The sequence below is a fragment of the Erinaceus europaeus genome, chromosome 20 (genome assembly GCF_950295315.1).
Source record: "Erinaceus europaeus chromosome 20, mEriEur2.1, whole genome shotgun sequence".
Classification (NCBI taxonomy): domain Eukaryota; kingdom Metazoa; phylum Chordata; class Mammalia; order Eulipotyphla; family Erinaceidae; genus Erinaceus; species Erinaceus europaeus.
This window is the reverse complement of record NC_080181.1, coordinates 7,584,674-7,598,781: the sequence shown is the minus strand read 5'-3', so window position 1 is coordinate 7,598,781 and position 14,108 is coordinate 7,584,674. Positions and strand designations below refer to the sequence as shown.

Genomic DNA, 14,108 nt, shown 5'->3' with positions numbered 1-14,108 from the left:
TCTTTGTCTTCCTAAAAAGATGCTTTTGTAGATAGTGACAATTTACAAACACTAATGTCTAGTGATATTTGCATACTGCCAAATACATTATGTGCCTCTATATACATACATATAGGTGACATTAGGTGCAAGAGTGATAAGAACAGGGTGGCAACTAACTGATTCTTCTGAGTTAAAGCTGACTTGACTATAGACCCAAGACTATTGTTTCAAACTTTTCACTCAAAAACTACTTTAAGATCAAACAAAATCATGTCTCTGACACAGTTTAAAAATGATGTGTCATCATAAATTGTAAGTACAATGTATTTATTCTTAATTATGGATTCTAAATTAAGTTCAGTAAAAAGTATATATATATATTTCACAATGCTGGAAAGAAAAATGTTTGTTCTTCAGGAAATAAAACAATAAAACTACTTAGAAGAATCCTGATGAAAACAATTGGAAGGAGTTTTTAAATAGTTTTATGAAAACTTTATCCTATAAAAATTGTAAAGTGTATCAGTGTACATTATGCATCAGCTTATCATTGAAGGAACATGGAAAAGGAGTATAAGTCATCTTGACATTAATTCCAATGATGGTAAATTAAGAGGAAAAGGGTATAAATATTGTAAAACAAAAGAGTTATTTCAAATCAACACGGGATCTGCTATAAATCTTAAATAAGGAAAACCCCAATATACATCAAAGTATCTCACTTATTTTCTTAAAACTAATAAAAAGTCAAACAGCATTTAATTCTATCTAGTTGTACTAATATATGTACATATAAAACCATCAAAATATATTTAGTATATTTAAAATCATTGTATCAAACCAATGTAAACTCTCAAAATATAGCTTTAAGTTAGTCTCATGTTTCTGAAAGGGATAATGTACAATACTAATTACTGCTGAATTAAAAATGAAAGATCATTTAGTACCTTCAAATCTAATGAGTTTTTATTAAATGTCTACTAAGTAAGTTGGAATGTAGAGCTTACAAGACACAGTGTTGGATTTCAGTATATTCAGATTAACTTTAAAAAGTATAATTTAATATCAGCCTTTTTTTAAATTGCCATAAGGGATATCTCTGGGGCTCAATGCCTACACTACAAAACCACTGCTCCCAGTAGCAGTCATCTTCCACCCCCTCTACTTTACTGAATAGGACAGAAAGAAGTTGAGAGGGGTGGAAGAGATAGAGACGATGAGAGAAAGAGAGGCACCTATAAACTTGTTTCACTGCTTTTGAAGCATCCCTACAGGTGGGGAGCAGGGGCTGGAACCAGGGTCCTTGTGCATGATACTATGTGTGTTCAACTGCCTAGCCCCCTCAACAGACTTTTAGAAGTAGGACTCATCTAAGATACTCACCACAAACAGATCTAACATTTAATTAAGAATAATTATCATTATTAACTTATAATATTTATTATTTTGTCACTGTTAAAACTTTCTAATTCATCATCCTTTAAACAACTAGATAGATTTTAAATAGGAAACTATAAAAAGCAAGTATTTTTTAAAAATTAACTATTTTGCTCTATAAAGCCTTTAAAATTAGAAATATTCCATGAAATTATCTTACTAGCTCACCAAAGTGACAATAAAGCAGTACTGAATCTGTTTTTATTTGTTACTACTTATCTGAAATTTAAGAGCTATTTCATAAGCTGAATATCTGTGAATAAGGACTAACTCTTCAAATTATTTCTTTTTTTATTATCTTTATTTATTTACTGGATGGAGAGAGCCAGAAATCGAGAGGGAAAGGGGTGATAGAGAGGGAGAGAGACAGAGATACCTGCAATACTGCTTCGCCACTTGCAAAGCTTTCCACCTGCAGGAGGAGAATGGGTCAAACCTCAGGTCCTTACACATTGAAACATGTGCGCTCAGCCAAGTGCACCACCACCCAGGCTCCAAATCATAGTTAATATAATTGAACTGAACTAATTATTGCAGTGGCTCAAATATTTTCACATTTTAGAAACTTGGTGATAGAACTTCTTTAGTGTATTGGTTATTACAGTACTTCTGGTTATTTAAATTATGTTACTCTTCAAGCCCCCTTTACTCACTAATTATTGGAAAAATATACAAAGACAACCTATCCTCAAGTTGATGCAATTATTCTGGAAAGAAGGTATTAGTATGCTTAGTTGAAAAGATAACTTTCTGGTGTCAACTAGATATTTTGCTTAAAAAAAAAAAACAGTCCATTTTGGTAATGCTTTAAAAATAGTTATTCTGTTACACACAATAACTTGGGTAGGCTAAATATATATATATATCTTTAACATCTTTAAAATTCATCTATTTGGAATGTTGCTACACATTTTTGTTACTGAAATAAGTCAAAGTGATATCATCTCTATTTCTTATAATTTCAGATATAGCAAGGCATGATTTTAATTAGTGTTAATAGTTAAAAAGGAAATTATTTTATCATATACATGTATATATATATACTATAAGAATAAAACTGTAAGACAAATTATTTTTCTTCTCCCAGAAAATTTAAACCAGAAAAAATTTAAACCAGAAGTGATAAATTTGAGTTAACCAGCCTTCAATAATATGTAAATTCTAGACACAGAATTCCTAGATCATTTCAAAGTATTCTGAAAGCACAAATATTGATGATGAGACAGAAGCACCAGCATCAAATTAGGTCAGTCTAACAGATGAGTATACAATTTAAAAAAATGTTTTGTTTGTTTCCCTCTTCTTTTTCTTTTATTCTGATAGAAATAGAGAGGTAAGGGGAGGAGAAAGAGACACCTGCAGTACTGCTTCACCACTCAGGAAACTTCCCCACTGCAAGTGGGAAACAGGGCTTGAACCCTGGTCCTTGCTCATAGTAATGCATGCCACCACCTGGCCAACCTTTCTTATTCATTAATCTGCTTTCATCCTGCCTTTGTACAGACATTCCATAAAATAAGCATATCCTGTTTTATGACCCTATTCACAAACTAGGTCCTGCAGTTTTATGAGGATCTACTACAGGAAAATCATCCAATTGCATGTTTTATCTTTATACTTAATCCAAGATGAAACATTTACAACTCTAGCTGCAACACAATGAAAAACAAGTTTCAGTTCTCCAGGAAACTATTTTTATGGTCATGTACCCAAAGGCACAGAGTCTGATAAATGAGTTTGTCTCACACTTACTGCTTACATTTCACCATTAATTAGACTAAAAATCAGTAGTAAATACACTCTCGGTCACTCTGTTCAACAAACACCAATCATCTGACCCACACTCTCTGACAATTGATTTTCCCCCAATTCTGCTCAGATTTGCCTTAAGGGCATTTGGAGTACTCATTTGTCAAAAAATTCATTTTCTTAAAATGCTTTTGCTCATTTACAATGTATGCTCAGCATATTTTAAGCATGTACATAACCAGAATCAATTGTGATTATGGAAAAATACATCACTAACATGTATTATGCTTGGATTAAAAATAAGCAGACTTAAGGTTTACTTAATGTCAATTTTATCAATAATAACATGTTATCTTTATTTGCCACTTCTTCAGCCTTTCAATTTTGCATGTATCAATTTATCATGTTTATGGGCATACTTTACTTAATATTTTCACTATATTAATAAAATAGCAATAAATGATTAAAAAATCTTCCATTTTGGAAAAAGCAAATCTAAAATTTAACAATAAAAATAAGTAAGTAGCAATTTACTGTTTATAAAGCATTTCCAATACATTGATTCATGAGCTATTATTAAAATTGGTAACACTTTTGTTGAATGGTTCTTATTAGACATTTAAGAAAAATCTTAAATAAACAGGTAATATTTGTGTACTAAGGATACTGCCTTATTCCAAGACCTATTTGAAACATTGGCATCCTTTTCAAAACGAGAAACATAAAACTGAAAACTTATAAAATCTGTAAAGATGATACAAAACTAGCTCTAACTTATACATTTCTGTTGAAATAACACCTTATGCTATGATACAATACTTATTGTAACACTCAGTGCAGAGAAAGATTTTATTAATTAAGTAGTCCTCATAGGAACTACAATATTCCTGAAAAATAATACAACTGTTTTTAGTTCACAAAAATGTCAAATGCTTTGGCCACCTTGTAAAACCAAGAGCTAGTTAAATGCCAAAAATCAAGCGAAAAAAAAAATCAAGTTATCTATTAGGCTGCTAAATGGCACATACATGAGAGCAGAAATAATCAAATTAATGAAACAGATATCCTAAATATTTATTTTAAAAAAACCCTCTGGTTTAATTTCACTTGGTTTGTTCAGTATACTTCTTGTCTTTCTTGCTGAAAGGACTTTTAAAATAAAATATATAATAAATTTGATAGAATAAATCCAGAATGATCACTACTGTTGTACAAAATTTTTCATGGAAGCCATTCCTGTATCTTACATAATCTATGACAATCATTTTAGCATACATTTTGAGCAGTAGTAAATTTTCATGTAACTGCTACAAATATTTGTGAAACGTATATTTCCTTCATGACTGAAGATGCAATATAAGTGCTATATTGGCTGATCATATTTTAGAGAGTTTTAAATTAATATCCACTTGATTGTATTTTTCACATTAAGTTACATGGTATTTTGGTGGTAGAGCTCTATCCAACTGTTTCATTATAGCATTAGGTGAGATCACCCTTTCAGTTTCATTGTGTGTGGTAATAGATGCCCTTAGGTTGGTGTGTGAATTCTGGTGGACTAGAAACTAACACAATGTGGCACCAAGGTAAGCTTTCATAGAGTTATATCTACTGGTTATATGCATAAGATGATAGTAAAAGCCATTTACAATTCAGAATATAAGATCAGGGCAGCCTCAAGTGACATCACCAGATCATCTGCAGCACCAACCAACCAGATGTACTATATATTGTGCACACTGCTCCCCTCTTTACTGTTAGCAAACCTTTCATTGCCTTCACCAGTGTACGAGAGCATGTGTCTTCTATAAGAGAAAGACATATGCTTACTCAAGTGAAAAAACAAATAAGAAAAATGAATAGCACAGTGTCAAAAATTAGACTGGGTAAAATTTTCATAAACCTGGCATTCAGTTACTAAGAATGACTGAAATGTTAAAGAGAAATGAAGTTGAATTAGCAAGACAAGACATTTTTCAAAAAAAAAAAAAAGAAGAAAGGGGGCAGGGGAGAAGAGAAGAGACAGAGAAAGACCAGCTGAATATCCCTGAGACTAAACCTTTTCCTAAGTCTAATCTGCTCTGGAATCAGCCAACTGTGGGAATCTTAAAATTCTATTTTTTAAATAATGAAATATTAATAATAAATAAGAAAGGGACTCTTATCTTTTCATTTAAATTTCCTTCTATTTATGCACAACTTATGTTTTACTTACAAGCATTTGTTACAGCAAAACTGTTGGCTGTTTCAATGTTGTCCACATGAGGTACCAAATTAAAAGGAGCTTCCGACGCATTGGGACTGGTGTTATGAAGAAAAATTGCTAATCGAAAAGCAGTGTATTCCTGATCTGTGTTTCGGATGAAGAGACCACCTATTAAAAACAGCAGGGGAAAAAAAAATCAGTGTTTCCTCTTGTGAATGTTAAACCCAACCCAAGTACTATTAAATCCACTACCATTCACCAAGAAATACAATTAAGGAGCTCACCCTATCACATCTAGGGAGACTGTCCTTTGTCCCTAATGTGCATACTTTAGTATTTGTCTTTAGGATAGCTCAGCTTTTTCCTGTCCCAGTTTGTCATGATCACAATGACCTCTGAGACCAGTTAGTGTATTTTCCTTTCTCTCTCTCATTCTGCCAATGGTTCCCAGCACACCAGTACATGAGGAAGCTCAGGGTATTTCTCTCTGAGAGGCATGCAAATAAACAGAGAATAGGATTTGGAGCAAAATAAAGGAATGGATGTACTGGCAAACAGGGAAGAGGGAAATCAAAAAGGGAAAAATTAACTTTGCTTTTCTGTAGCTCATGAACTCAGCCTAATCTGTTGTGTTTTGTGCACAGCTCATGAGAAATGATGCGGTACTGAGGCTGGGCTCTGTTGGAAGGAATTCAATAGCTTCGACCCATTAAAAGACAGGGCAGGAAATAACAGGAAGAAAATCCAAGGATGGGTAGGGGGCCTGCTAATATAGACACGATGGGAAAAAAATTAAAAGGGAAACAAAATAAAATGAGCAAGCCTGGGAAAGAGATCTAACTTTGGAATTGGTTAACTGGTAGCAAGAGAAGGCTTGGGGGTGCAGGCGGAAATGCTTTTTTCCCCCTAAACAGCGTCTTTGAGAGACACTGCTGCAGCGTACAGCAGGGTTAAAAGTGATAAAATAAATAAATAAATCAAAAACCTCAACATCCCTTCACACCTTAAAGAAAGGGATAAGAAAAAACATTGCATAAAATGCATTTCAAGCTCCCCAAGGAAGCATTTCCCAACTTATCTGGATGGTACCTAAGTGACTTGAGACCGAGGCGGAAATGGGAATATGCAAGAGCTGAGTACTAATGGGCAGCTCTGTGTGTATTCTAACTGAACCTGCACCAATGAGAGGGTCGTTCCATAAAAGCAAGAAAGGGAGAAGCAGAGAGGAAGGGAGCCAGGCACGGTTTCCCTGAATTGCTCACCAGCAACTCATTTAACTCACTTTCGAGTAGGCTATCTGCTAAGGTCCCCCTCATGCACACCCCACCAGAGCTTACCTATTTGCACGCTGCTCGGAAAGGCTCCCATGGCGAGTCCCCAAAATCCAGAAAATAGCAAGACAATCTGTCTGCAGATAATCCTCATCTTCTTTTCTCCTCTCCCTGGCGAGCGCTCTCTCTTTCACACTCTTCCTAAACGCTGTTCAGAGAGTCATTGAAGACGATGGCGCTAAAATTAAAAACAACCAAAAAAGAAAAAAAATAATAATAAAGGGGAGGAAAAGGAGACAGGTCTGGATGGTTTGATTCTGACACTTTCCTCTTAGCAATCCATCTCGAGCTGCCAGATTTTTCCCGCAGTCTCCATAGCCTTGGGAGCGGTTTTCTGTCCGGCTGCAAATGTTGCACATGCAAAAGATGGTGGTGGAGCTTGTACTGGCTGCTCGCAGGGATGAGACATGCGCTCTCTCCTAGCCTCCTCACTTGCGCTCAACCCTCGCTTTCTCTCACACACAAACACTGGGGCCGCGGCTGTCCACGCGCTCCCCAGCTCTCCGGGCTGACACCCCCCCCTTCACCCCGAGCCTACGCCAGCCCTGCGAGGCCCCTCCTTGAGCACGCACTTCCCAGGACTGCCCTCGCCCCCTCTGCAGACTTCTCCCTTAGGGTGCTTGCCAGAGCACCCCAGACTCCCTGAAGCCAGGGAGCCAGTAGGGGCCAAGGATTCTCCCTACCACCACTCACCAACTCCCTCCTCTCTTCTTCCCTGGTTTGCAGAGGGACTGGCTCTGGGGATGGACACCCCAGGCGCCCCTATCTTGGTTCTCCAGGTGCCTGGAGAATTCAGAGCTGCACAGAGAGGGAAACTGGTCCGAGGCCAGGTCTCAAAGCCAGAATCAGGGGCTGGGGGCTAGTATGTCCCCAAGCCCCCGTCCCCCTGCAGCATTCTTGCAGGTTCCGGAGGACCAGCTGCCTCCTCCCTACAGCCCAGTCTTCTCTCTCAGCCTCGCCCTCTTCCGCCACTGGGCTGCGCAGGGGACTCCCGTGCTGCTGCAGCAAAGATATCTCACCAGCAACTAGCCCGGGAATCTGGACAGCCCGGTGTGGAAATGGATGAAGTGAAGGGGCTCAGGGAGGAAGACGAAGAGGGAAAAAAGGCAAAAGCGTTGCTCCTGGCAGGTATAAGGCTGGAGCTAAGTAGTAAAGAACTGGAGGAAGTAAGGCTGGGGAAGAGACCAGAAAAGTTAAAACTACCGTGAAAGGAGGGTAGGGTCTGAAAGGTGACTTTGAATAACCAAGTTTAGAGTATGGACAGGATGGGAAAGAATGGAAATGAACTGGGGTCTCAGCTGTGTTCTCTGAAAGACATGAAGCAAAACTACCAATAGGATCTGTTAAGCACAAAGTAAGAACAGTAATAAGACATCTGTCTTCCTTCTCAGTGTTGTGGCCACTCAGGAGAAGACAGAATGAAAAGACAGTAATGACAGTGGGTACAAGTGTCTTGATAGAAAAACAGGTTGTTTTTATGTATATCTTTTATTAGCTGTACTCTGGAACACTCACTCTCCTCCATGTCATTCCAAGGAGCCTTAAGTACTACCCTGATGATGGCAATAGTTTCTTTGACTAGGCAGAAGATGAATTAGCCTGGAAAGTTTTAGAGCTATGGTCTGAACTGCCTCCTCTGGTTGGTTGCCTCCAAGACATAATTTCATCTGATTGCTTGGATGGCATCTGAACCATACCAGAGTTACAATGTAGAAAAAAAAAAAAAGCAGTTTCCTTGTATTTGCTCTCTTACAGTTGGAAATCTAATGTAAACAGTAGCTACAATCCCCTAATTCTGTTGAAGTCAGGAGGAAAGTATGATATTTACAATTATTTTGATGCCATTGGTTGGACTGTATAATTTTTGAGCAAGGAAATGTGGATCACATCAATTAAAATCAAGTCAATTAAAGACTTCAAAGGAATATTTAGGAAGACAGATTCTCCTTAAAAGTGAAAGAAATTACAGTTGTGTATCATTTTATTTTACAAAATACAGCAAGTGCTTACATTTACTCCTAATGGCTGGCAGACATTGAGGGGAAAAAGGGAATAGACTGATGAACCAGCAACTCAAAGAAGGGTCCTACCAGTTAAGACTTTTAAAAAAATCTTTGCTACCTTTCCTATTTAAACCTACTTTTTAGGGGCTGGGTGGTGGTGCACTCAGTTGAGTTCACATGCTACAATGCACAATGACCCAGGTTCAAGCCCCTGGTCCCCACCTACAGGGGCAAAGCTTTGCAAGTGGTGAAGGAGGTCTGCCGATGTCTGTCTGTCTCTCTACCTTTCTATTTCCCCCTTCCCTCTCAATTTCTGACTGTCTCTAACATATAAATAAAGATTACACATTTTTTTCTTAAATCTAAATTTCAGATACCATCTATACCTATACCTGAGGCATTGTTTTTGTTTTGTTTGTTTGGCTTTGCTACCAGAGATATTGCTGGAGCTTGGTGCCTGCAATACAATTCTGCAACTCCCACTGAGCTTTTTCCTGTTTTTCTTTCTTTTCATATAGAAACAGAGATAAATAAAGAAGGAGATAGGAGAGAGAAAGAGACATCTTCTGCACTGCTCCAGAGCCTGTGAAACTTTCCACGTGCAGATGAGAGCCAGAGGCTTGAACCCAAGTAAAATATCAGCTCTACTGGGTGCACCACTAACATTACCTCACCAAATGCTGATGTCTGGGATTTGTTGATAAAATTTGATAAACTTTATAAAAACTTCAGAATGCATTTCTAAATTCTGAATTTTCTTTTAAAATTACATTGTTTTGTTGTTTATCCCACTCCTATTACATTTTCATCACAGATAGTTATGAAAGAAAAAACAGCCTCTAATTGCAAGTAACTGAATTTAGATACACACATCAGACATTCATCATTCCAGTTTGAAAGGTTTTAAGGCCTGTAAGTAAAGTGGAATTTGAAATGTTTTCTTTTGTTCTTTTTTTGTTAGTGTGAAAACCAAGACTGCAAATAATGCTGTCTCTTTTGCAACAATGATAAGTCATAGGAAATTTAAGTTGAACTTAACATTTCAAAAGTCACCAAATCACTAACCTCACCAACTAGTCTGACAATGTATGACTATCACATTTGACACACAGAGCAATTAACTTCTCAAAATTTTAGATTTAAGCTTTCATACGGCATAATAACATCATCAATTTGAATGCAGGACATGTTTTATTTTTCATGTTATCACCATGATGACCACAGATAATATGATCACATTTTTTCCAAAATAGTAAATTTATTGTGTAAACTTCTTAAAGCCTCCATTTTACTTTGAACCTATCACTTGAGCCTACATTTTATCTCTCTCTATGATGTATATTTATAGCTGTAGAAATATATATATATATATTTATATGTAGACCTGCAAATATGCATATTAGATATAGCTAGTTCATTTCATACCCTTGTTTTGTTAGTTTTCTGCAGGAAAGAAAGTGGAGGTTGATATATATTCATCATCATCCATATTGCGGAAGACAAAATAGTGCAATAAAATGTGATCACATGGAGACAGAGTCACTGTAAAGGAACAGAGGAGACAAGCACATGAAGTATAGTAGGGGAGGCTTCAAAGAGATTTTTCATTGAGGGAAAGGAAAAAGAGAAGGGCAAAAAAAGCAAGCTTTCTAAGGTAAAAAATGGCACCCATAAGTCTGAAAGTGTAAAGTACACAATACTGGGCTGTTTTGGGGTGCAAACTGAAGATTAACAGGCCAAGTAAAACAGATTAAAGTTGGAACATTTACAGGCTATACTGAATTAAGTTCCTGCAGTATTGAACTTCATCCTATAAAAATCTAATATTTGGGCACATTTGCTTGCATGTGTGCGCGCGCGCACACACACACACACACACACACACACGGCATACAAACACACACTGCAATAGTATAATCAAATATAACATTTTTGTTTGTTTTACCAGAGTACTACTCAGGTCCGCTTATGACTGCTGGAAATTGAACCTGGGACTTTGGTGCCTCAGGCAAGAACGTTTTTTGTATAACCATTATAATGGTTCCTAGCCTTCAAATATAACACTCTTAAAAAAGGAAAAATTTGGTTATAGGGGTCATAGTATGGTTTAGTGATATAGGTCAACAAAGGTAAGAGTTGACACTAGCTTTTGTACTGCCTCCTCCCTTTTTTTTTTGCCTCCAGGGTTAGTGCTGGGGCTCAGTGCATGCACCACATGTCCACTGCTCCTGGAAGCTATTTTTTTTCCCTTTTGTTGCCCTTGTTGTTTTTTATCTTTGTTGTGGTTACTATTATTGTTATTATTGATGTCATCATTGTTGGAAAGGACGGAGAGAAATGGAGAGAGGAGGGGAAGACAGGGGGAGAGAAAGATAGATACTTGCAGACCTGCTTCACCACTTGTGAAGCAACCCCCGTGGGTTGGAACCTTGCGCCAGTCCTTGAGCTTTGTGCTATGTGCGCTTAACCCACTGCACTACTGCCCAAGCCCTACACTGCCCTTTAAGAGAACGAGGTGAGGTGTCAAGTGCAAGTGTTAACATGCACAAAGACCTGGGTTAAAGCCGAGAGGAGAAGCTTCATGAGTGGTGGAACAGTACTGCAGGCATCTCGCTCCTTCTCTACCCTTCCCACCCCCTCAATTTATCTGTCCTATAAAATAAAGTTAAAAATATTTTTAAAAAGAAAGAAGACCAGGTGAGGTGATACTGTGCCAGAGTAGGTCTGTAGAAAAGAAGTTAAAGTTATTGCTGAAACAAATTGATAGTTCACAGTTACTAATTGTGGATGATGATAAATGTGGTTGATATTGAGAGTTAAAAGAGTCAAAGATTTTGCTGGCTGATGGCACACCTGATTTAAGGCACAATGTTGCCATGCCCAAGGACTTGGGTTCAAGACCCAAGCCCCCACCTGTAGGGGGAAGCTTCATGAGTAGTGAATCAGGGCTGCAAATGTCACTCTATCTCTCTCCTTTATCGCCTCTCTTTTGATTTCTGTCTACATTCAACAAATAATAAATAAATAACTATATATATATTTTTAAGAGGAGTCAAAGATTACTCCAAGTTTATAACCTGAATCTTCTTAAAAGAAGTTTCAGTAATCAAAATGCTGGTTACTACTTCTGGGAAATAAATCCAATTTGCTAGGGAATAAGCTTTTTATCAAATTATTTGTAGGCAAAAGTTATGTATTCAACACCAATTATATGTGTTTACTATCTAAATGCTGAATATCAAGGTGAACAAAACAAAGCCCCCCTACTATTGGAATGATCCTAATGATTATGAACCATCACTAATAAGCCAGATATTATTCTTAGGCTTTATACTTATCATTTGATCCAGAGAAAAATTTTGGTGTATTCAGGTGTTATATTAATTAGAAAACTCAATGAAAGGTTAAAATTCTTGCTCAAGGGTCTATTCTTAGTAAGTGATACAGCCAAGAGCTGGGGATTTCAGAGACCATGCTATATTCATTAAATCCTGCTGTGTTAATGAGCTTAAGGTGAAATAAAGGGCCTGGAAGCTGAAAAGTAAACTGGAAAAATCCACACCATTTAGAAAGTAGTATCTACTTAAGAGACCTCAGGATTTTAGAGTAATAAAAATAACTGGGTACAGATTGCAGCTCCCTACTGCATTCCTCTGAATATGTTGCTTAACCTTTCTATTTTGATAGAATGTATGTAAAATTTTGTCTTGGCACAGCACAGAAGATTCTTACTCATGATTATCAAAAATCTGACTGGATCCCCAACAGAAAGAGGCACAGAGTGCTAGCTGATCAAAATAAGAAGGCAAACTCTAATTTTGAGGGAATTCAGGAAGATTCAAATAAAAAACAATTAACTGAATTTTTATGAACATAAAGATTATCATACAGACAAAAATATGTACAAAAAGGGGGGAGGGACATATGTCTTATGGAAACTGCTAAACGTTTGATATAACCAGACTTCAGGTGGTACCAAGGAAGTGATGGAAATGAGACTAGGAAGTACAGCAACAGCTTCATCTTCATCTCAGAGAGAAATCTTGAAAGGTTATAAACCAAGGGGCAAAATGATGAGATGTGCATTTTACAGTCAAATGCTTGGCTTAAAAGTCATAAAGCTATTCAGTGAGGCTGGAGGCAGGAGGCAGGAGGCAGGAATAAACATTTGGAAGCTAAATAAATAGTCCAAGTGAAAAATGACTATGGGAACAAAACTAATAACCATAAAATTTATCATTTAGCACTAATATTGTATTTTGAAGTATGTATCACAAGTTATGCTAACAATTACAATATTCCCATACATATTTACTGTAGTACTACTTATTATAGCAAAAAGCAAGATAACTCAGATATCCATCAATATGAAGTCATTTTACAAGTCATAGTAAAATGCTATGCTAACCACGTTACCCAAGGAAAGAATACTTCCATATGCCACAGTGGAGATTACTCAGGATATATTACATGAAAAAGACAATGTAGAGACAACTGTGTGGTATACTTGCACTTATCTAAAGGGGATGTTTCCTCTAAGGTCAGAAAATTACATGACTAAAAAGAAGCAATAAACTTTTCACAGATATTCAGAAATTGTATTATGTTAAAAACAGTCCTGCTATATACCAGGTAGTTCTCTCTCTCTCTCTCTCTTTCTCTCTCTCGCCTCCATGGTTATCACTGGGACTCAGTGCCTGCACTATAGGTCCACTGCTCCTGCGGCTATTTATTTATTTATTTATTTATTTATTTATTTATTTATTTATTTGATAGAACAGACAGAAATTGAGAGAGAGAATGGGAAAATAGGGAGAGAGAAAGGTAGGTATGTGCAGACCTGCCTCACCACTTGTGATGATGACCCCCTACAGGTGGGGAGCCTGGGGCTCGAACCCGGATCCTTGTGTAGGTCCTTATGCTTTGTATTGTGCCTGCTTAACCCAGTGCACCCCCTTCTGGCTCCTGGCAGATGTTGCCTTAATACTATCTTATAATCGATTCTAAGCAGTAAGTCAAGTGAAGCATTATGGGAAAGTGAATATTTGATAGTTTAAGCACACATTTCACCATGCACAAGGACTTGAGGTTCGAGCCCCCTGCAGGGGTTACACTTCACCAGCCATGAAGCAGGTTTGCAGGTGTCTTTCTCTTTCTCATTCTATCTTCCTATCCCTCTCAATTTCTCTTCTCTCTGTCATATCAAAATAAAATAGAAAAAAAATCAAAGAGGAAAAAAAAGGAGGAAAGGCTACTGGGAGCAGTGGATTCATAGTGCTGTCACCTGCTCACCACTCATGAAGCCTTTCCCCTGCAGGTGGGGAGCAGGGTCTTGAACCCAGGTCTGTGAGCTTGGTAATGTATGTACTTAACTGGGTGTGCTGCTGCCCAGCTCCCCTG

The 14,108-nt window shown here is 37.3% G+C and overlaps 1 protein-coding gene across 12 annotated transcripts in view; it reads right to left on the bottom strand.

Moving 5' to 3' along the window:
• The window catches only part of GRIA4 (glutamate ionotropic receptor AMPA type subunit 4), a 301,414-nt gene extending 293,760 nt beyond the window's left edge, over window positions 1–7,654 (bottom strand). For all 12 annotated transcript variants that reach the window (XR_009546725.1, XR_009546726.1, XM_060179757.1 and 9 more), the window contains exons 1-3: window positions 7,399–7,654; window positions 6,712–6,883; window positions 5,384–5,542 (exon numbers count right to left, since the gene is read on the bottom strand). Coding sequence is in view for 10 of the 12 variants with exons in the window: in XM_060179757.1 (XP_060035740.1) it covers window positions 5,384–5,542; window positions 6,712–6,799 (247 nt within the window). In the remaining 2 variants the exon portion in view is untranslated. The remainder of the gene's footprint in view (window positions 1–5,383; window positions 5,543–6,711; window positions 6,884–7,398) is intronic.
• Window positions 7,655–14,108: the final 6,454 nt, after the last annotated feature.